Source organism: Sinocyclocheilus anshuiensis, unplaced genomic scaffold (assembly GCF_001515605.1).
Source record: "Sinocyclocheilus anshuiensis isolate Anshui unplaced genomic scaffold, SAMN03320099.WGS_v1.1 scaffold837, whole genome shotgun sequence".
Lineage (NCBI taxonomy): Eukaryota > Metazoa > Chordata > Actinopteri > Cypriniformes > Cyprinidae > Sinocyclocheilus > Sinocyclocheilus anshuiensis.
In genome coordinates this window covers 200,123-224,753 of record NW_015555752.1, presented here as the reverse complement: position 1 = coordinate 224,753, position 24,631 = coordinate 200,123, and the positions used below count along the sequence as shown (strand labels likewise).

The following is a 24,631-nucleotide window of genomic DNA, read 5'->3' as shown; positions in this document are numbered from 1 at the left end:
AAATGATGACAGAATTTAGATTTTGGGGTGAGCTCTGCCTTTAATAGTGCTGGATCTTACCTGCTTGACAGGAGCAGGATCCGTCGATGGGTGAGCAAGCAGCTGCGTTCTTACACGAGCACACAGAGCTGCAGTTGATGCCGTAGGTGCCGGCGGGACAGGGAGTGGAGCAATCTGAGCCCTGCGATCGCTGTCAAACGTTAGTGTCTGACTCCAGCACACACACACACACACACACACACACACACAGAGAGAAGACACACCATCTTTATCAAGATGTACCTTGAATCCGGGTGCGCAGACACACTCCCCGCTCACGCTGAGGCAGTCGGCTCCGTTCTGACAGCGACAGACCTCCTGACACGCCTCGCCGTATAAACCAGGAGCACACGTCTCGTTACAGTACAAGCCCGACCAGCCCAGCCGGCACGAGCACTCACCCGACACGGGCTGACAGCTGAGAGAGAGACGTCAGCACATCAACACGCAGCTGCTGCTGCTGTCACTAAACACAGCCCCACACTCTAGTCTTACTGCAGCCATCACACAAGATCATTTAGTGACCTACCTCCTTAATATTTCATATTTCAATCATTTAACTGCACATTCACATGTTCACTTTTGATGTCTATTAATGGTTACATGACATGCAGGTAAACGAAAAAAAATAATTTTTAGTCAGTTTAAAACGTTTATTGTCTTTATTTTAAAATTAATTACTTACAGTATAAAGGCTGTGTAATTTGGCCAAAAATTATATTGTGATTATTTTTGTCAAAAACCTGCTGCCAGTACAGTTCCAGTTGCTTTTTAAATGAAAATGTCTTTACAAGAATCAACTGAACAGAGTAAAAACAATCAAACAAACAGTCTTTGCAGTGACTTTGTAGCTCTACTTTTAAGTGGACTCAAGCCTCTTTTTGTAGATGATAGTTTCTCAGTCCACATCACATTCACACTGTAGATTTTAGGAAACAATCAATCTGAATAATAATGATAATTGTTTTGAAAGATTATTATTTTAACTCTAATTATTAAAAAATGAAGAGTGAGGTATATTTTTACTGAATTGATACATTTGTAATATTTAATAATGGTAATTATTTTATTACTCTACAAATAACAATACTAATCCATCTTAATCTTCCGTTTTAAATGTTTGTTTTAACTCTCAAGCTTTTATTCTAGTGGAAAAATGCAGGAAGACCTTTATGTCTGTGTTTAATTGATAACAGGTCTTATTACAAATTCACAACTGACGGCCATTTAAATGTTAGAAATTATGTGAAAGTGAAAATAAAGTGATCCTGGTGCATATAGCACTGTATAAATGAGGAGGAGATGGTTAAAGGAGGTCACAGAATAAGGAGCTGGTCTACAGTAAACTCTTCTCAGAGGTTCTGGGTAAGTGAAGGACGACATTCCTACAGAGACATCCCTGCAGTCTGTCAGGAAATTACAAATCCATCACAGTCAACCTCATTATGATTTTGACTCACGATCATGACTGAATTTGCCTTTAAATATAGAAGCTCATATCCAGATGTAGTGTGTTCAGTTTAATGCACTGAAACAATGTATAAAAGATTTTGGTGTTTGAGCTTCATCTGAGCCTCTTGACGTCATCTCATTACTAACACTGGGCTTTTCTCATCTGTTAAGCCAGTTAAAACGAGTGTCTGCACACTTATACAGTGCTTTAAGTACATTAATATCAGATCATATTGTTCCACTGACAGCCTCTGATTTCTTTATATTTGAGATGAAGTTTCTTGATTCTTAGCTAGCTGTCAGTGAAGTCCCTCGACGGGCTGGCGTTGATGACTATGAAGTGTCAGATGTAATGAGTCTATATTGTCCATTACCTGTGGACAGAGCAGCTGGAAAAAGCCGTTTAGGCAGCTGCATCACATGTGACACATGTGGTTTGTCAGCTGTGCACGTCTGTCTGAGCTAAACAATGAGCAACTGTGTGTGTGTGTGTGTGTGTGTGTGTGTGTGTGTGTGCCAAGCCAGTTTCAGTGGCTACTCACGTAAGTTTGAGTTTAGTTTGAGCAAACTATTGTTTTTTTCTCTTTTATTCTGGTTAAGCGGCTGCAAATCAAAACTGACAAAAAGCGACACATATCTAAAGTCACTCCCCGTATCTCTTACCAAATTAAAGCAGTTCACAGTGGAAGAATTGCCCAGATTTTGCTGCTAAATATTATTAAATGTATTTATATGAATTCTATATATTATACAGTATCTTTAATGCATTACACATAAGCAATTATATTTTGACAATTAATATTCAGCTTTTAATTCAAACGAATATACATACAAATACAAGCTTTAGAATATATAAAGATTTAAAAACAGCTAAACTTATATTTTCTTTTAAGATCTTTGTGAACATTTATAACTAAAATAAATTGACTTTCGCATTAGATTTCAGCGCGGTTGTCGTTGCTAGGAAACATTGTTTCACTTACTGTGTTTTACTGTGGTTAATACATGCTCAAGTCGTGTTTGTTCTCGTGCGTATCGCGGGACTTTCCACTTTCAGTTTGCTAAATAGTAAGGCGCGGCCAAAGCCAGTAAAAGTACTTATTTACCTGTTTGGAAGCACTTGTTAGAAGAAGCAGTCGAGCAGCAGAAGAGGACAGCAGTTTGTAAGTGTTTTGTCTTGTTTTCTCATTAGATTTCAGCGTGGTTGTCGTTGCTAGGAAACACTGTTCACTTACTGTGTTTTCTCGTGCGTATCGCGGGACTTTCCAGTTTCGGTTTGCTAAATAGTAAGGCGTGGCCAGCTGACTTCAATAACAAGTACTCAGGCAAGTATAAAATTGGTTAGTTCACCACGGCAGCCCTCATGTGAAGACCGACGAGTGTAAAGAGCATCGACTCTACCTGCGCAACTCCACCGAGCAAGGACACCGACAAGGCACTTGAGTATTGCTTTTCTCCCCTTTCTTTACTTTTTGTACAGCTTGTTCTCATATACTTGCTTAGGACAATTGTACTCACTATGTGCTTTCAAATCTCTACTATTACTACTAACACTCGGAAAGCACGCACTTAGTACGTTGGAGGCAGGTCAATCCCAATAATCTACAGCCTGTCCCTCTGTCCTCTACTACTTTACTCTCTATTCCAATTGGTCTCTGGAACTGCCAGTCTGCTGTTATCAAAGCAGAATTTATTTCTTCTATAGCTACTCATTCCGGTCTCAACCTCATGGCCCTAACTGAGACTTGGATCAAACCTGAGGACACTGCCACTCCTGCAGCCCTCTCCACTAATTTGACTTTTTCCCACACCCCTCGCACGATTTTGAGGGGTGGAGGTACTGGTCTGTTTATCTCAATTGAATAGAAATTTGATCTTCAACCATCTCTTACAGGCAACAGTTCATTTGAATCACATGCAATTATTATTGCCCACCCTGTCAAAATCCACTTTGTAGTCGTTTATCGTCCCCCAGGTCAACTGGAAAACTTCTTGGAGGAGTTGGATGTGTTACTATCAAACTTTCCTGAGGATGGTACTCCTCTGGTACTGCTCGGTGACTTCAACATCCACCTAGAAAAACCCCAGGCTGCTGACTTCAACACTCTGCTCGCCTCATTTGATCTCAAGCGAGTGTCTACTATGGCTACTCACAAATCAGGTAACCAACTGGACCTCATCTACACACGCTATTGCTCCACTGACAACACTTTAGTTACTCCACTGCACACCTCAGACCACTCCCTCATCACTTCTAATCTCACACTAACTCCTGACACAGCACATACTCCTCCGCAGGTCACCTTTCGACGTAACCTACGGTCACTCTCTCCCTCTCGACTATCCTCTATGGTTTCATCCTCACTTCCTTCACCCTCTCGGTTTTCAGCACTGGACACAAACAGTGCTACTGACACTCTTTGCTCCACTCTAACATCTTGCTTAGACAACTTTTGCCTCCTTTCATCCAGAGCAACACATACTACCCCCTCTGACCCCTGGCTGTCCGATGTTCTCCGTGAACATTGCTCTAGACTCAGGGCTGCAGAGAGGAAATGGCGAAAATCAAAAAAACTCTACTGACCTTAGTGTATATCAGTCACTCCTCTCTTCCTTCTCTGCAAATGTCTTCACTGCTAAAACGACATACTACCACAACAAAATTAACAACTGCTGACTCTCGCACACTTTTCAAAACTTTCTCTTCTCTTCACTGTCTTTCTCCCCCTCCTCCATCAACTCTTACAGCTGATGGCTTTGCAATTTTCTTCACAAATAAAACAAGAACCATCACTGACCAATTCCCCACACCACAAACTGATGCGGACGTTTCCAAACTTATCCTTTCCAATCATCCTACTACCTGTCCACTTGATCCTATCCCCACTCACATACTTCAGGCCATTTCTTCTTCAGTCGTACCTGTGCTTACTCACATTATCAACACCTCTCTTCACACTGGTACATTTCCCACAGCATTTAAACAGGCTCAGGTAACCCCACTGCTTAAAAAACCCTCTCTAAATCCAGCACTTTTAGAAAACTACAGACCGGTTTCCCTTCTTCCATTCATTGCAAAGACACTTGAGCGAGTTGCGTTCAACCAACTCTCTATGTTTCTTGCACCTGCTGCTTTTGACACAGTTAACCACCAGATTCTCCTGTCCACCCTAAGAAAGATGGGCATCTCAGGAACCGCACTCCTCTGGTTCAAGTCCTACCTCTCAGGTAGATCCTTCAGGGTGTCTTGGAGGGGTGAGGTTTCTAAGTATGCTGATGACACTCAACTCTACTTCTCATTCAAACCAGATGATCCGACGGTAGCTGTTCGCATTGCAGCCTGTCTGAGAGACATTTCTAGCTGGATGAAGGACCATCACCTTCAGCTCAGCCTTACTAAGACAGAACTAATTGTGGTTCCAGCAAACCCATCATTTCATCACAACTGCTCTATACAGCTGGGTTCTTCAACCATAACTCCTTCCAGGACAGCCAGAAACCTTATGAGTTGTGATCGATGATCAGTTAAGCTCCACAGACCATATTGCTACAACGGCCCAGTCCTGCAGATTTGCCTTATACAACATTAGGAAGATTAGAGCCTTCCTATCAGAGCAGGCCACACAACTCCTCGTCCAAGCTCTTGTTCTCTCCAGACTGTACTATTGCAATGCTCTTTTGGCAGGCCTTACTGCAAGTACTATCAAGCCTCTAAAACTGATTCAGAATGCAGCAGCGAGAATGGTCTTCAACGAGCCGAAGAAAGCCCATGTCAAACCTCTCTTCATCAGTTTGCACAGGCTGCCAATAGCTGCTCACATCAAATTCAAGGTACTGGTGTTTGCCTACAAGACAACCACGGGCACTGCACCAATATACCTAAACTCTCTAGTTCAGACTTATGTGCCCTCCAGAAGCTTGCGTTCTGCAAATGAACAACGCCTCGTGGTGCCATCCCATAGATGCACAAAAAAGATTAGACCCTTCCTGTCAGAGCAAGCCACACAACTTCTTGTCCAAGCTCTTGTTCTCTCCAGACTGGACTATTGTAATGCTCTCTTGGCGGGCCTTCCCGCATGTTCTATCAAGCCTCTGCAACTGATCCAGAATGCAGCAGCGAGAGTGGTCTTCAATGAGCCAAAAAAAGCTCACGTTACTCCTCTCTTCATCAGGTTACACTGGTTACCAGTAGCCGCTCGCATCAAATTCAAGGTACTGATGCTTGCCTACAAGACAACCACTGGCGCTGCACCAATATATCTAAACTCGCTAGTTCAAACTTATGCGCCCTCCAGAAGCTTGGGTTCTGCAAATGAACGGCGCCTTGTGGTGCCATCCCAAAGAGGCTCAAAATCACTCTCACGGACCTTTTCCTGGACTGTGCCCAGCTGGTGGAATGACCTCCCGATCTCAATTCGAACAGCTGAGTCTTTAGCCATTTTCAAAAAACATCTAAAGACACATCTTTTTTTGCCAGCACCTGACCAACTAATACTAGCACTTACCTATTCTATTTTGTTCTGTTCTATTCCATTCTATTATATAAAAAAAAGCACCCTAGCTACTTGTACTGTGCTAGACTAACTGAGACTTGTCATGGCACTTGTATACTGTTGCTGTTCTCCCGTTGGTCTGATTGCTTCTATTGTTCTCATCTGTAAGTCGCTTTGGATAAAAGCATCTGCTAAATGATTAAATGTAAATGTAAATGTGATTTGAGTTGATTCACTTGCATTAATTCTGTCAGATATGTACAGAGCAGTGTTTTTTCTTGCCTTGTAATTGCATTTAAATTCATGATATCTTTCATAATGAACTTCAGCAGAGAAGTGAATTGTGCCGAGTCTCGCGTGAAGTGAATCAAACTGACACTCTCCATGTTCCACGTGATTGGTTAAGCATAAACTCTTGTAATAATTTAATTAACCCTTTGTATATAGTTCTTTATTTGTGTTATTAATTATTTTTAATTAAATGTTATTATAATGTTTTATTTTTAAATGTATCAGTATTATTATTCTTGTGCTTATTGTTATCTTTTTTTTTCGTATTCATTGTGTGAGTTGTCACTAAATAAAGAAAGGTTAATAAACTCTCGATCAAACCCTGAGTTGACAGAGAATGTTTATAATAAGCAGTGTGAACCCACTGAAGCCGATCTCAACCGGGCTGGATTTGTTTGGTTTTGTCAACTCTAAACTGAAAGATTACATTATAATGGCATTTTAAAGTTTGTTGAACTAGCTTTGTGTAACAGGCCACAGACCTCAGATTTCCTGTCTGATCCTCATCAACTCACCAGCTATTTGATTAATTTAATTTTGGAGCAACTAACGCAGGTTTTCTCGCCTGCACAGACAGAGCCACCGGACAGAAAACAGACTTCATGATTCCTGTCAGTGACCCTGAGCCTGTGCCATGTAATCACTGCATTAAGAGAAGAAGCTGAAGCACATGTGCAGTGTTTGTCTTACCTGCGTGTGTTACTGGCGTGACACGGGCACCTCCTGTCACACTTGAGACCATACAGCCCCTCCGAACAGATGCGCTCCTCGCAGCTCTCACCCGTGTATCCCGGCTCACACAGACACTCTCCGCTCACATGATAGCACTGGGCACCGTTCACACAGCTACACGCCTGTCTGCAGCCCACACCGTACGAGCCAACTGGACACTGATCCTGGCACCTGCCCACACACACACACACACATTTCAATCACAGATAAGTGCAACGGTCTTGAAGATGCTGAACAATCTCATGAGCTTCTGATTCAGGCAAGCATTAAAGATTGACACAACGTATACGGTCACTGTTGGTATACAGTGTTTTGTTAAGCAGTAAGTGGTCAACAAATGTGTTTTTTTATTGGTCATTTTAAACTGTCTTCTCCAATCCTAAACGTGTTTACAGCCTTCAGATTGATTGTTACTTAACCAAAAGCAGCACATTATTATTTTAATCCTGCCACAGTACGTTTGGGAATTAAATGTTAAATGTTTGTGATTTTAGTTCTCTGACTCTTCGTTCCCTTTCGAGTGAAACTCAACACTGCGTCATGACATTGATGCTATGGGAAAGCTTCTGCGTGAGCCAGTGTCTGAACAATGTATCTAAACATGCAAATACGATTGGCTGGACATATAGACGACATGACGTGGTGTAGCATCAGTCCATAAATAAATGCCAGAAATGCATGCCAAACAGCTTATTTGTCTTCAGAATTCGTGTTTGTTGAGCATGTGTCGTCTACAAAATAATTCCTGTGTGAATTCTTCAGATCAGGGACGAGGAAGCCAGACTAAGCTTAGATTGGCCTGAAGAGAGGCAAACGGTCATGCTCTCAAAACTCGATGATCGTTTCTTCACAGCAGCACAAGTGCAGTCTCCCTGCAGCCATCTCCCGTTCTTTCCTGAACTTTACACCGAGGTACTCTGCTTGCTTACATGCACAAACCACATCAATGTACTCAACAGTGGTTGGTGTGCATGATGAGGGGTATGAGGCAAAGCAGGGGGTTGAAGAGACACCCATGGGCCAACTCTCTCCCTAATCTGCGTTGCTTACATGCACAAACCACATCAATGTACTCAACAGTGGTTGGTGTGCATGATCAGGGGTATGAGGCAAAGCAGGGGGTTGAAGAGACACCCATGGGCCAACTCTCTCCCTAATCTGCGTTGCTTACATGCACAAACCACATCAATGTACTCAACAGTGGTTGGTGTGCATGATCAGGGGTATGAGGCAAAGCAGGGGGTTGAAGAGACACCCATGGGCCAACTCTCTCCCTAATCTGCGTCATCATGGAGAAAAACCCGCGTGTCTGGGACTCAGACTGAACCCCCAAAAAAGTGTACTTTCTTTAAATCAGAGAACCACTTTTCTGGGGGTTAGTGTAGGATTCGACCATGATGCTGACACATCTGTCTCCTGCACGTGTGACTTTGATTCTAAACACTGTCAAAAACATCAGGCTAGGTCAGGAGCTCTCTGTATTAGAAATTCAGAGGCTTTTAGGTCTCATGGCAGCAGCAGCCAATGTTATTCTCTTGGTTCTTGTTCAACTCTTCAATTTTGGTTAGAAAGCAGAGGTTTTCATCCTCTGAATTATCCTTCCAGGGTAGTAAGATTCATGCACCAAGAGCTACGTGCTCTACTACCTTGGAAGAAGCCAAGGTTCCTCAACAGGTGCCGGGCATTAGGAGCGTGTTGTCGTCGCAAGTCTTTAACAATGGATGCTTCACTCATACTGTAGGTTGGGGCCTGAACAGCATCCCTTGGAAGATCCTGATCTGGAGAGATCTTCTTTCTCTGGCCCCAGCCAGAGATCTGGAAGATTTGGGTCTGGCTTCTAAGGGGTACCAACTCTCAGATTCTGGTCTTTTGGCCGAGGACAATGAGACAATCCTCAGCTCTAGAGCTCCTGGCAACTGTTCATATCATGGTGTAGACGGCATAAGTTGAACCCAGTTAATTGCCCAGTTGGTCCAGTACTGGAGCTCTTACATGAACATGTCTCAGCAGGGCTGGCTTTGGCTACTTTAAAGGTCCATGTGGCCGCTATTTCTGCTATCCACATACCTTTGGATGGAGTATCGGTGTGGAGACAGCTTTTAGTGTCTCAGTTCTTGCGAGGCACCAGAAGGCTGTGGCCTCTAAGTTGTTCACAAGTTTCCTCTTGGGACCTAGCCTTGGTCCTAGGAGTCCTAACAGAAACACATTTTGAGCCCTTGGATGTTGAATGTCTTAAAGTGGCTCTGTTAACATCACTTAATACCAGACTACATTCCAAAGGTGCTTCTGCGGCTCCTTAGTCGGTCACATTGCAGGCTTTCATTTCGCCTTATGAGATGCTAGAGTAAGTAAGCCTTCACCTGCTATGTTCGGTCTGTGCTTTGAGAGTCTATGTCCACCACTCAGGCCAGTGGGGTATATCCTCTCAGCTCTTAATATGCTTTGATGGTTGCAATAGAGGTAATGGTGTCACCAAGCAGCATATTTCGCATTGGATTACAGATGCTATTACCCCCTACTATGAGGCGCGTGGTTTGGATTTGCCTCTAGGTGTGAGGGCCCACTCCATTAGGATTGTTGCATCTTCCAAAGCCCTTGCTAGGGGTGCACCCTTATAGGATGTTTGTGCTGCGGCAGGATGGTCCTCTCCGCACACATTCGTCAGATTCTACAGTCTGGATGCGGATTCAGAGAAAATCCGATTACAGTCTGCCTTCAACAAGTGTCTGTGCTTATGCAGCCTTGTGGGAAGGTTTGATTGCTTTGAACATGGCGACGTTACAATTGTAGTTCCCATAGCGTCAACATCATGACGCAGTGTTGAGTTCCACTAGGTAAAGTCCTAAGTTATGTGTGTAACTGTGTGTGTCACCTTCAGACATAATTCAGTCTGTTTGGAGTGCATTTCTGACATCTATTTATGGACTCAATGACGTACTAGGCCACATCATGACATCCATATGTTTTTATTTTATTCATGATGTATTTTTATTTACGTCCAATTGGATTGTTGTGTTTAGATATATGCTTCAGACACTAGCTCAAGCAGAAGTGTTCCCATAACATCAATCCCTCTGCTGGGCCTCCAGTAGAATTAAAAATATTAATTAAACAATATGTGCCATCTATGGTCAAGAGAAAAAATTAAGGTGGGGGGTGGGGTCATCATCTTACCCTACCATTTGTGTCTTTCAAAACATGTGCCAACCCTTGAAGATCGGTGACAAATATGACTAACGAGTAACAGTAGAAAATAACATAGCACAAAGCAAAATCTTTTTTTTTTTTTTTGTTATTGAAGATCATATTAAAACATCTTTAATCATTTATTTTTGCTACTTTTCAAATGCCTTAATGCTTTAAGTTCAATATCCTCCTAATAAGTAGCAACATATAGGAACTTGACAGTTTCTTGACAGCTGCAAACACTGTGACACACACAGTTTGTGACATAAATGAGTGTATACTGAGATATTTCAAGAAAATCTCACTAAATCCCACTAATGTCATATGTCTCCGTTCAGCATCAGACGCACATTACTCTCTGAATGCTCCTAGGGAGAACTGAATGATTGCGTGATGTGGGAAAATTTTGAAAATACTTTTTAAAAAAAGCTATGGAATCAATAAATGTCATCAAAAAATAATTGGAGAACATTTAAATGTATGTGTTCTTGTAGAAATGTGTGTTTCACTTGTAAAAATGCGATTCGTCATTCTTCACATAAGCAACATTAAAACTATGTAAAGAATGCACATTAACAGCTGCTTTGTGTCGTCTGTGTCTTTATCGTATGGACTGAGGTCACAATGAAGCTTCTATCAGTCCCTGTGGAGCTGAATGCAGTGATAGAGGGAACTCAATGTGTCATGAGGACACACTTATCACAACTATTAGCAGAGCAGATGGGTTCAACAACCTGAACCAGCAGCAGTGCATGAGAGACGCTGATTCAGAGCCTACTTTTCAGTTCAGCATCCCACAAATATCCTCCTGCATACAGAGACTCACACTCTTCAACTCTTAACCACTTAGTTAAACACACACACACACACACACTCCTCCCTGTGTCTGTTAAGCGATTATTTTCCAGCCGGCAGGGTGTGGTGAAATCATGGTAAACCGGAGGTAACAGTGACGTCTGGTGAAGCCAAAGCTCTTATTAAGTCATAAAAATGCACTTGCGTTTCTATTTCTGCAGTTTAAATACATGCTGCTCAATCGCTCATACTGTAATTACAGCTGTGCATTCTGCTGCTGGATGAAGCACCAGGAGAAATGGCTGTATTGACTTATTCTACATCTATATGCTTATGAGTAAATGTTGTTGTGACACTGACTGCAGTGACATTAGGAAAATCAACACTCTTCTGTAGTTCTAGAGTGCTTGTGCCACAAATTCACCCTTTGCGATACGAATACTAAATTCCATTCTCTTGCATGGTTTGTTGTGTATCAAGTCTGCTAACTGTTTTCACTTTCACCAATGTTACATTATCACTTTTAATGCATGTTGTTTTATTAACAAAGTTTGGGAGGAGCATGTTCAGATAATCAACCAGTTACCACCAGATGGAAACATTCAGATAATCAACTTAATTAGCATGACAGGAGGTATATACTGTATACAGACAACTCACCTCTGTCCCACAAAAGGTTTTTAGCATCCCCCCACCACCCCATCTTTTCTCTCTCAATAATTACTGTCATACACATAAGGATGCTGAGGAAGTACTCTGAGTTCAGACTAAATCCTGAGCTCGGAGCCCTCCCCTCCAACAGCATGCCAAATAATAAAATATATAAGATTATATGTAAGTGCAAACTCATGAAGTAACTTTAATCATTCTAAGCAGTGGATACATTTATATACCTCAATGTAGACAATACAGTATAATCTCTATTGATTGACATCAGCCCTACTCTGCTCTTGCGCCCCACACTTTGAAATCTCCTGGTCCAATACCAAGGGTTTTCAAGCTGTTCCTGAAGCCTCCCCAGCAATACAGGAAATATGCAGCGCTGGAGAGACTCCAAGAACATTTTAATAATCCCTCTATATGATGCATCTCAGACTAACCAGCATTTGAGTTCATCAGAGAGCTTTGTGCTTGTAGTCTCATCAAATGGCTGAAGTCTTACGATGGCTTCGTGTGAAAATATTTTCATAGGTTTGGATGCGTTGACCGTGACGGGCAGTAGTTTGGCGGTCATTCTCCTCTTCACGCAGCCTACAGTGTCCAGGTCAATCCCAATGACTGCAGCAGCTTTCCTGGTCTTCAGCTTTAAACCCCGAGCATCTCTGTGCTCTTCATGATGCGAGAGGTCATTGCTACTGCTCTGCAACCAGACATGATGTTGTCCAGAGCACTGAGACCGTCTCCAGCACTGAAGCTCAGCTGATGAGCAGACACTCAGGTCCTGCAGTCTCACCTCTTCAGTGCCCTCCTAAGCTGATCCTCTGTGCTGATTAGTATGGCATCTACCCTGAATAAGGTCTGTTGGCTACTTTTAAGTTGCTTGTGGTCATTTTTGCAATCACCATTCACACATTCCCATGCTGTAAGGTGTTAAAGTGTGCTGTCTTGCGGTGTGTGTACTGACCTCTCTCCTGTGTATCCTGCGCTACACACACACTGTCCGGTGGACGGAGAACAGCTTCCTCCATTATGACCCTGACACTCCTGTGAGCAGTTCTTCCCGAAGCGTCCCGCCGGACACGGCTGCCCGCACACCATTCCCTGAAAACAACACCAACACACTACTGCCACAACGTTTTAAAACCAATCCAAATATTATAACAGCACTGCCAATGCCCAAACATGATGAATCTGAAATATTTATCACTTCTAGACTTCTAGGTTTCACACAGGTGTACCATCCAGCCGGCAGGGCAGGAGCATTCTCCAGTCACATGATGACACACGCCGCCGTTCTGACAGGGACAGCGCTCCTCACACTGCCGCCCATGTTTCCCTGGAGGGCACAGGTCCTCGCAGCTGCACGAGACACCAGACACAGGCTTCAGACTCTCACATACTGCTGTTTCTGAGCGCATGCAGCGTGCAGGTCAACTTACAACGCTCCCGTGTATCCGGGGCTGCAAACGCACTCTCCTGTGATGTGGTGGCACGAGGCGTTGTTCTGGCACAGGCATTTCTGTTGGCAGTTGTTGCCGTAGGTGTAGTGTTCGCAGAGGTCCTCGCAGCGCCAGCCGCGGTACCCTGGAGCACAGATGCAGGCTCCGCTGATGGGGTTACACAGTGCCCCGTTCTTACACTGACAGCGGCTGCTGCAATGCGGGCCCCAGTGATCCCCGTCACATGCTGCACAAACACACAAAGCTGCTTTTCACTTCCATACCACACACAGTAAATCCTGCAGTGTGAAAAATAACGCCACGAGAGGCAGAGCTTTACTGTGATTTTGCCATGGTTAAGAGTGTTCTTAAGCACACAAGTAGCAGTAATATGTGAGATGTGCAGCTCCTGAAGGAAACTTCTGCAGCATAGTGTTCTGAGGTAAGTTCAGGTTCTAGTCTCTGGTTCAGTGTGAATGAAATGCTGCTTTAGTGTGCGTGTGAGATCAACACAACATAACACTGTCTTCACACTGTAAAGCAAATCTACAGAGTTTCAGTGGAGTGAAGGTACAGTGCTGCTCCGTAAACACTAACAAGACACCAGGGTTTAGCCATTGTGTTCATTTTTAATAACTGGAATAAGCAGTTGTTCTGTCAAGTAATGCAGATGATTAGTGTAACGGTTGTCGTGTTTATCAGCTCATCTATTTTATGAAATGTTAAAGCTAATGCAATATATGACACCAAAATACAACACGCCATAATGCATTTCTAATAACGCATCTTCTGGCACTACACAGATTATTGCTGGACAGCAGATCATCAAAGCCTAAAGTAACATCAGTGTGATTTGTTAAAAACAGAGAGGGGGATTTTTGAATGAGAATGTCATCATTGAAATTTGAATGTAGAAATTTGTATAAAATGATCAGTAAAAATACAGAAAACAATTGTTTAAAGTGAACTAAAAAACAATTAACTTACTAACTTACTTCACAATTGACTTTACAGGCCCGTGGGCTATTGAGATAAGATGTTAAGCATCTATTATCTTCATCCCATCTTAGTCCAGGATAAGTTGTCGTGTCACGCATGTTTTACTAGGCTGCTTGCAGTGCTGAAAACAAATTCTGTAACTAGTAGATCTAGTAATCAGTATCTGCAGTCCTCCGGCTCTCTTCCTGTGCGGCAGGAAGTCCATAATCCCACAGCTGTGTATTGGTGCACAGAGAAACGCTCATCTACTGCAACTGAATTAACTCCACTGTTCACACACGGGTTTGAAAGTGCTTCTGCTTTGACAGAAACCGTATAAAGCCCAATAGAAATATGACTCGACTTTACGCTGGAATCCCTTTTTTTCCGTGAGGCTCATGATAGGGTTCTGCCCTGACACTCCTTTTGTCCTGTCTTTGTTTGTTGTGTCTGTTGTCTTGTGTGTCAGCACAGGTCTTTGTTGTTTTTGTCAGCCATGTGCTCCTCTAGCCCCTCCTCATTGTTTCCTCTTTACCACACCCCCTTGTTGGTCTAATTGTGCTCACCTGTTCCTCGTGTGCTTTCCTCCCATCTTCTCTAGTTCCTCCTGCGGTTTCATGGTCATTCTCACCCTCACCCTCAGTCTCATTCTCTGTCTGAGGCTGAGTATTTGTTCCTGTTCCTTTTCCTTTGCCTGGTTTGTCTTGTGCCCCAGTCTTGTCAAGTCCCTTGTAATTCTATGTTTTAGTCTTGCTCCTTGTTTTTTTGGATTTTGTTTATTCTTGACTTTTTGGTTTGGCTTCAGTATTAATCTAGTGCTTGTAGTTCTGTTTTCTTGTTTGCATTTTTTTGTTGATATTTTCAAGTTATTTGTGTTGGTTAATTAGTAATTATTTCCCTTTTATCTTTTATTTTTTATCAGTTCTTTATATTTGTCTTTGCCCCTGCCTGTCTTGGAGTTAATTTGTGTTCTTGTGGAGCCTTGTCCTGTCTTGTTTTGTTAGAGTTTCTGCCCTCTGGTTTCTTCTGCCTGGCACCTGGTCTGCTTCAGAGTCTGCGGTCATCAAGTGTCTGAGCTCAGCTTTATGGTGTCTTGCTCGGTCCTCCTCATCTGCCAGATGATTTCTGATGTTGTTCCAGCGGTCTTCCCTAGCTGCCTCATCTCTGTTCCCTGTGTTCCTGCTGTTGATTCACCTACACACCTCACTAACCCTTTTGTATCTGTCTGTCTTGTAAATAAACCCTTATCACTCACTCTGCGATTGGGTTCTTTCCAGATCCCTGACACAAGTATATTGTACACACATTGTGTCAGGTGTATGATGCTGTGTTATGTATTCGGTGTATGATGCTGTGTTATCAGGGTTCAGGAAATACAGGACTGGTGTGCTTCAAACTGAGAGTTTTAAGATCGGATTTACCAACAGGGCTGGAAAATCCCTATTACTTCCAGGCTTTTTAAGACCGTGGAAAACCAGTGTCATTTCCAGAGTATACTGAGGGTAGTCTGAGATATTATTTGCACGGTTTTAATTTACTTTTATCAGAACTTCGGTGTCTCACATCACCCTAATTCACCATGAAGCTTGAGTTCAAATAAGACAAACAGTAATCAATCATCTCTGTGTGACTTTGACATGAATATATCAGTGTTTCATCTTCTATACGTCAGACTGTGCTTCTGGATGTCTTCCACATGACCTCATTGAAACCTCCATAATGATTCTTCAGGCTAATAAGAGCTAAAACTACCCAGAGTGCTTTAGAGAAACGTGACCCGGTTCACTGAGCAGACATGAAGTCTGTCCATATTCACTCTGTTTAGCATCCTCTGTGCCGCTCATCCATTACCAGCTCACGCTGCACAGCAGTCGAAAGTCCAAGAAACATTCCTTTCATTTGCTGGAATGTAAAAACCTTCATGCCTTAACCGAATGTCTCAAATACTTTCGGATCAAAGCTTCGATCACCAAGTGTTTGAAGCATGTGTTCAGCAGATGAGCATCAACAACACCACAGACCACAGTTTTCAGGGGACGTCTCCTAGTGTCTGATTTGAGATGATGAGACAATGAGAACATCACTGCCTAGATATGAAGCATGAATCTGTTTGTGCGTTCGATCTGATTATTTAAAGCGGTAGTGCTGGGTATTTAAACTCATTTTCGATACACAAGCTTGTGATTTGATTCAACTCCATTTTTGATTTGATTCATTTGGATATATGGCATGTACATGTCAATATTTCTCAAGGAAAAAACTCTTTCAACTAATGTGGTAAACTATACAGGTAACCCTGTCAGCTGTACATTACTATAATATTAAAGGTCAAAATGAACAACTGATTAGCATACAAAATTAATAAATAATACATTTGAATGATATCATTATGTTTCTACTTTCTTTTTTGAAACATCAACATTTAAACAGTGGCTGTCATGAGAATTATATATATATCTGCATCTGAATGAGAGACATTTATTTGAGCATGTCGGCCTACATCTGACATCACATGAGCTCAGCCCTGAGGTAATTTCCTGTGTTTCTGGCCAATCAGTCCCTTCTCTTTGTTTTGATGAAGAAAAGGCCTTTTTTCCTTGAGCCTTAATTCAGCGCAGGGTGTTTTGTTGGCATCTTGTGGCCCGGAAAGGCCAGATACAATGAGTCTTCAGACGAATTAAAGTCATATCACAGCTGACTGCAGCCGTGCTGCTAAATCCTTCTTCATAATCCACTGTAATAAAACCAGAACTAAGAAAAGCAGTGGTTAACTAATGCTGAGCAGCCGAGCGTGTTCAGAGATTCAGACAGAACAACAAGAGCTGAAAGACCAGACTCCTGATAACACATCCAGATCATTCTCCAGAAAAACTTCTGCCATTCAAGATGCCTTCACTTACTACTGATGAAATGAGCAACACACTGAAATCACTCACGTTATCTGAAAGTTTGTAATGTTTGATTTTCATTGCAATAGGAGTTGATTTGCGTGTCCTAGTTCATGATGCGTTTCCTCCTCTACATGTAATACATGGATCTTTCTGATATCACATTTAACAGAGCGATGTTACAAAAGTCTTTTTGACCACAAGGCTAAAACATAGCTAAGTTTCTATGACAGTCTTTATAAGTATTTCATAATGTTTATTAATATTGGGCTTGTCACGCTCAATCCTTCAAGTTTGTTACTGGAACAAAATCATGTGATCATTTTTACATTTTTCTTAGTACAAAGCACAAGACTATATACGATTAATATGGTGAGGTGTAATGATATTTATTCATTCTTCAACCCCAGGACATTCTGAATGCAGCACGGCTGTCACAAAATACATTCTGAAAAAGAAATGCCATGGATTATTTAATGTCTTGATTTATGAAGGCACATCAAAACTATGTGATAACTACCCTTGGCCTATATGTATTCCAAAAACCTACTGTATCAGGGTTGAAATAACCTAGCGCTTTACTGTTAGTAGCAATTACTCTAACTATTAATGCAAACTTGTTATCCTCTAACCAGGTCTTTATTAATAACAGAACTTATGTAGCTCCGCCCCTGTTCAGTGCTGCACTCGTGGTCTTCTGTCTTTCGTTTCCACAGCGTTGAGGTCAGATCTTACAATGCACATGATAACTTTCATTAAATGTTAAACATTTTCAAAAAATGTTATAGTGACAGTAATATATCAATTTGAGTCAGGAGTGCACGAGTCATGATTTATTCTGGAATTGACCATTATTTCACAAAAAAGAGGACACATATTCATTCAATCATGTCTGCTTCTGTTTATTTGTGAACACATGGCTGCACTAAAGAACTCTATTAAGGCTTTTAGTCCAAAAGTGTGCACAAAACAACTGATATTTTCCCATTTGTTTGTTGTATTTCTTTAGAGAGAATTTTAATTTCTATTAATGTTCACAATAAATTCTGCAGTCTGAGACTCTGATGAGGCTTGTGTTTGTCCTCCTGTCTCACTATATCCTTTCAGTCAGAGCGACAGTGAGCAGTAAAACCACAGTTATGATATGATTTATGGCATATGCCAATGTGATCTCATGAATGAGTATTTTATGTAAAGCGTTGTTCCAACACACAAACATTTAATTACGTTTGCATAGATACTAAAACTAAATATTGACATATAGACGGCATCTAAAATGTAAATCATTTACTACATACAAACAAATGTTTACCAGTCCTGATTTATTCTATAAATATTGATTTCATTTCATTTAATTGGTTGGTTCTATTTTATTTATGATAGATAACGTTTTTTTAAATGTTTTTCTAATCGATTTTCTGTAACGGTTTAACCATTGCTTTATATTCATTCTGTTTGCTGTGTGCTGATGACATATTGCATACATATTTATATACATATTGTTATTTGCACCTCTGGTTAGATGCTAACTGCATTTCATTGGCTTGAAATAAAGTTTAATCTAACCTAATCTAATATTGTAACAAAAATAACAATTATTGCCACGGTATATTTTTCTGTCTGTTACATTTTTACACTGTTGAAAAGTGGTTATTTTTAGGTTTGGGGACAGGTTTAAGGGATCTAAACTATATCTATAAAATGGCAAAAATGTAAATATATTTATGATATAAAGGAATCGTAAATAATTTATGTTTCTATAGCTGTAAAAGCATAACAATGTTTACGTTTTAGATTCACATTTCTCTTAATGTAATGACCTCTACACAGTGTAGACTCTTAAACAACATTAAATCAGAATATGAAGAATATTAAACCACCACAGTATTTTAGATTTCACATTTTCATTCATATAATGACATATAAGATGTCATTGTACTATAAATTCTTAACGTAAGTTTTAGAAGTCAAAACTTCCTTGTTAGTCCAAAAACAGCTTTTAGACAGCTTTTCAGCTTCCTCCTCTTTATTATGTAATAGAGATGAACAAATCAGTCACAGACACACATCAACACTCGATCTTGTCTCTGCTAAACGTCTGAAGGGTTCTAACCTTTGGCAAATGGCTGCTTACATTCAATGAAGTGGCAGGATTATTTGTTCTTTACGTTTCACATTTCGCTGTGGATTCTTCTATGAACCAGTCACAGCTTTGCAAACACACTTTTACTGAAAGTTCACGAGTTCGCCTGCCCATTCAATCCTGCTAGATAATGGTAAACCAACTTAGCTTGCTGTCCTCGAATGAGGCTCCGAACCTCCGAGTTCAACCCCCCTTTGATTGCACAGTGTGAGGGAGAAATGAAGGAGATGGGGGAGGAGAAGGGAGGCGGAGGGATAGAGAGAGAGACAGACGGGCACAGCTGCAGCACTCACCGCTGGAGCAGTCAGGCCCTCCCCAGCCCGGCTCACACTGACAGCTGCTGGGGGCCACGCAGAGGCCGTGCACACACTTCTCAGCACAGTGGGCTACAGACAAAACAAGAGAGAGTCTGCTCAGATTACAGGCCTTCAATAAACACAGAAAACCCCGTCACACACACAGACCCCGTCCACTGTGAAATCACACCGGCCCTAAATCCTGCTCTTCAACCGTGCATTTAGCATCAAATATCTCAGGCCTGCCAGTGACTGTCGCATATGTTACATGTGGACATCTTCAGTGCTGAGGACTTTTGAGGTTGTGTCAGGAGAAGATATCATGAATCACAGTAGAAAGTTAAAGTTTGCCTGAGCTGAACAGTAGCTCAGTGATGTGGAGAGACAGCATGTGATTACAGTCGCTATAAAGACAAAAGAGTCTTTCAGACCCAATGAAAGTGTCTTTGAGCTGCACTACTTCTATCTATCTATCTATCTATCTATCTATCCATCCATCCATCCATCCATCCATCATCAGTTTGTGGGTTTACAGTATTAGCACAGCTGTAGTAACACTCACGAACACATCTGTCTCTGCTCTGGTAGAATCCCGGGCAGCACTGAGACTTGCGGCGGTGCATGGTCTTCTCTCCTCTGCGGTAGGCCGTTCTGTAGCTCACCCTAAACACAGCAGAAAAATCCATCCATCCATCCATCCATCCATCCATCCATCCATCCATCCATCCATCCATCCATCCATCCATCCATCCATCCATCCATCCATCCATCCATCCATCCATCCATCCATCCATCCATCCATCCATCCATCCATCCATCCATCCATCATCAGTTTGTGGGTTTACAGTATTAGCACAGTTGTAGTAACACTCACGAACACATCTGTCTCTGCTCTGGTAGAATCCCGGGCAGCACTGAGACTTGCGGCGGTGCATGGTCTTCTCTCCTCTGCGGTAAGCCGTTCTGTAGCTCACCCTAAACACAGCAGAAAAACCACAGGTACAGGTTATTCAATATTCTTTTATGCCTGAATTTGATACAAAATATGAAAAAGGCTTCCATAAAACCTTAATAAACATTAAAAAAATGTTTAAAAGCATTGTAAAGCACACACACCTGTGCTGAGTGCATTTGAACCAGTTGAGGATGTCTGAGCAGCTGGTGTAGTAAATCTGATCGAACGGGTGAGCGTACGACTCCTGCACAGTCACTGAGTAACTGAAGAACACACACACACACACGCATGGTTTATGAGGACTCTCCAAAAACATAATGATTTCTATACTGTACAAACTTTATATTCTATCCCCCAAACCGGGACTGAAATTTGTCCCAACAACGTAGGAAATACCTTGTCCAAAACAATTTAAGGGTAACAATTTAATTGATGTTCAACAAATAAAAAACAGATGTAATACAGATAAACAATTGATAAAGCTTGGCTTAATTAATATTAGAAAAATAATCAAACTGATATTACAATAAAAATAGTTCAAAGCAAATGTGTCATATTACACATTCATCTGACCTAATATCTGATCTTATGGCTGTTTGAGAGAAAAATTAATACATTAAAACTGTTCTTATGAATATTCATAAGATGATATAAAATATTATAAGGTTTTTTATAATTCATTATGCATTCATTATAATTCCTTAAGAATACCCTTCTAATGTATTATAAACATGGGCTTCATAGAAAGTGTTACCAAATTCTGCAGCAGAGTGATGATATCTCGGATCATTATCTAGTCTTGTGTATACTCCATATAGCTAAAGCTGTTACAAGTATGGTCGAACCATCACTTCTACCACGAAAGACTGCTTTGTAAATAATCTTCCCGATTTGTCTCAATTCCTCTTATAAGCACAACATTTTAAAACATGTCCAAACGGTCATTGGCTAAGGGGTTTGCGTACGGGGGTTCGTGGACGCTGTGCCCCGCCCCCCCCAAATTTTTTGGGGACTGGCTGGCACCCCCCGCCGACCCTTCCCAGCCGCCCGATGTCCCCGGGTGAATTTTGGGAGGCCTGACCCCACTGGGGGCCCGACGGGAGCACCCCATTGATTCCCCCCATACCACGAACTCACTATTTGTCCGCTGACCCACTAAAGTGCGCAATGACCCCCAGACCCCCACTGACCACTCCCAAGCCACGCCCCCGTCCCACAAACCCACTATTTGTCAAAACATGTCCAAACGGTCATTGGCTAAGAGGTTTGCGTACGGGGGTTCGTGGACGCTGCGCCCCGCCCACCCGAAATTTTTGGGGGACCGGCTGGCACCCCCCGCCGACCCTTCCTGGCCGCCCGATGTCCCCGGGTGGGTTTTGGGAGGCCTGACCCCACTGGGGGCCCGACGGGAGCCCCCCGAAGTCTGAGGCCCCCAAAAGCAGTACTGCCTTCATCCACTGTGTGGCAGCACCACCATCCCACTCCAGGATTATTGCAATGGGCTTCTGGGCCATTCATAGAGTCTAGGGGTGGACGCTTTCTTGATTCCCCCCATACCACGAACTCACTATTTGTCCGCTGACCCACTAAAGTGCGCAATGACCCCCAGACCCCCACTGACCACTCCCAAGCCACGCCCCCGTCCCACGAACTCACTATTTGTCCAATTACCCACTAAAGTGTGCAATGAACCCCGGACGCCCGCTGACCTCTCCCAAGCCACGCCCCCTTCCCATGGACCCACTATTTTCCCAATTACCCACTAAAGTGCTCAATGACCCCCGGACCCCCGCTGATCAGTCTCAAACCACGCCCCATCCAACAGACCCACTATTTGTCCAATTACCTACTAATGTGCGCAATAAACCCCGGACCCCCGCTGACAACTCCCAAGCCACGCCCCCATCACACGAACCCACTATTTGTCCAATTACGCACTAAAGTGCTCAATGACCCCCAGACCCCCACTGACCACCCCCAAGCCAACTATTTTTACGATTACCCACTATAGTGGCCAAATGTTCCGGTGACCTCCGCTGACCACTCCCAAGACACACCCAATCCCACGAACCCACTATTTGTCCAATTACGCACTAAAGTGCTCAATGACCCCCAGACCCCCACTGACCACCCCCAAGCCAACTATTTTTACGATTACCCACTATAGTGGCCAAATGTTCCGGTGACCTCCGCTGACCACTCCCAAGACACACCCAATCCCACGAACCCACTATTTGTCCGATTACCCATTAAAGTGGGCAAATGCCCTGCTGACGACTGCCAAGCCACGGCCCCATCCCACAGACCCAATATTTCTCAGATTACCCACTACAGTGGGCAAATGTCCACTAACCACCTAAAGAGTTCTTATACAATAAATTGCAAGTGGGACAAGTGTCCATTTGCCATTTAATGAATGGGATCTCTATAATAGGTTAATGGGATGATTGTCCACTAACCACTTAAAGCGTTCCCATTCAATAAGTTGCTATTGGGATCTGTGTCCATTTGCAGTTTATTGAATGGGATCCCTATAACAGGTTAGTGGGATGATTGTCCACCAACTTTTTAAACCGACCCCATACAATAAGTTGCAACTGGGATCTGTGTCCATTTGTAATTTATTGAATGGGATCCCTATAGTAGTTTAGTGGGATGATTGTCAACTTACCCCTTAAAGGGTTGGGATGATTGTCCACTTACCCCTTAAAGTGTTCCCATACAATAAATTACAAGTGGGACATGTGTCCATTTGCCATTTAATGAATGGGATCGCTATAGTAGTTTAGTGGGACGATTGTCCACTTACCCCTTAAAGTGTTCCCATACAATAAATTGCAAGTGGAACATGTGTCCATTTGCCATTTAATGAATGGAATAGCTATAACAGGTTAGTGGGATGATTGTCCACTAACCACTTAGTGTTCCCATACAATAAATTACAAGTGGGACAAGTGTTCATTTCCCATTTAATGAATGGGAATCACTATAATAGATTAGTGGGATGAGTGTCCGCTTACCCCCTAAAGTGTTCCCATACAATTACATTTTAAGTGGGACATGTGTCCATTTGCCATTTAATGAACGGGATCACTATAATAGCATAGTGGGATGATTGTCCACTAATCACTTAAAGCTTTCCCATACAATAAATTACAATTGGGACATGTGTCCACTTGCCATTTAATGAATAGGATCGCTATAAGAGTTTAGTGGGATGATTGTCCACTTACCACTTAAAGTGTTCCCATTCAATAAATTGCAAGTGGGATCTGTGTCCATTTGCAATTTATTGAATGGGATCCCTATAATACGTTAGTGGGATGATTGTCAACCAACCTATTAAACAGAACCCATACAACAAATTGCAAGTGGGATATATGAAGAGTTCAGATGCAAAAGCCTCTAAGTGCCGTTTGAAATTTTCTTCTAAAATGAGCATTTTTATCAGGCTCCCATGTGTAGGTTCAGTAATTTCACTTTAATGGCAATAAATAGTCTCTTTTCTTTCCCATTAAAGTAAAATAACTGAATATAAACATATTGGAGCATGAGAAAATAATAATTTTGGCAGAAAATGTTGGATGGCACTTAGAGGTTTTTGCATCTGAACTCTTCATATGTCCATTTGCAATTTATTGAATGGGATAGCTATAATAGCTTTGTGGGATGAATGTCCACCAGCCTATTAATCCAATACCATTCAAAAATTTGCAAGTGGGATCTGTGTCCATTTGCAATTTATCAAATGGTATTGCTAAAATAGGTTAGTGGGATAATTGTCCACAATCCCACTGAATAAACTGCAAGTGGGATGTGTGTCCACATTCAATAAATGGCAAGGAATTGGTATAATGGGTAAGGGGGGCGTGTCCATTTCCAACTTATTCAATGGGCCCCAGATAGGAGGTTCATGGACAGTGGAATTTTGGCACCAAAGTGGATGCTTCTGATTCGGGGGGCCTTCTGAATGCTGCTATATAGGTTTAATGGAAATAGTTCAAGATTAAAGGCCTTAAATCATAGTGTCCATAAACCTCCTAGCTGGGGCCCATTGAATAGGTTGGAAATGGGATGTGTCCATTTCCGACCTATTCAATGGGCTCCAGATAGTGTTTTTTTGGACACTTCAGTTCAAGGTTTATTTGTGATAAAACATATTTTACTGCACTCAGCAGTTCTCCCTGAGTCCGTGGCACCCAATTTTGTCCAATAATTCCACTGTCCACGAAACCACTATTTCAGACAATGGAATAAATTGCGAGTGGGATCTCCATATCTCAG

General features: G+C 42.2%; 1 protein-coding gene across 1 annotated transcript in view; it reads right to left on the bottom strand.

Moving 5' to 3' along the window:
* Positions 1-24,631, bottom strand: part of LOC107673753 (multiple epidermal growth factor-like domains protein 10) — a 65,943-nt gene that overhangs the window by 11,051 nt on the left and 30,261 nt on the right. Inside the window, exons 3-11 of the mRNA XM_016467524.1 lie at positions 20,509-20,610; positions 20,267-20,367; positions 19,390-19,482; positions 13,088-13,334; positions 12,887-13,007; positions 12,613-12,749; positions 6,966-7,178; positions 283-457; positions 61-181 (exon numbers count right to left, since the gene is read on the bottom strand). Of these exons, the coding sequence (XP_016323010.1) occupies positions 61-181; positions 283-457; positions 6,966-7,178; positions 12,613-12,749; positions 12,887-13,007; positions 13,088-13,334; positions 19,390-19,482; positions 20,267-20,367; positions 20,509-20,610 (1,310 nt within the window). The remainder of the gene's footprint in view (positions 1-60; positions 182-282; positions 458-6,965; positions 7,179-12,612; positions 12,750-12,886; positions 13,008-13,087; positions 13,335-19,389; positions 19,483-20,266; positions 20,368-20,508; positions 20,611-24,631) is intronic.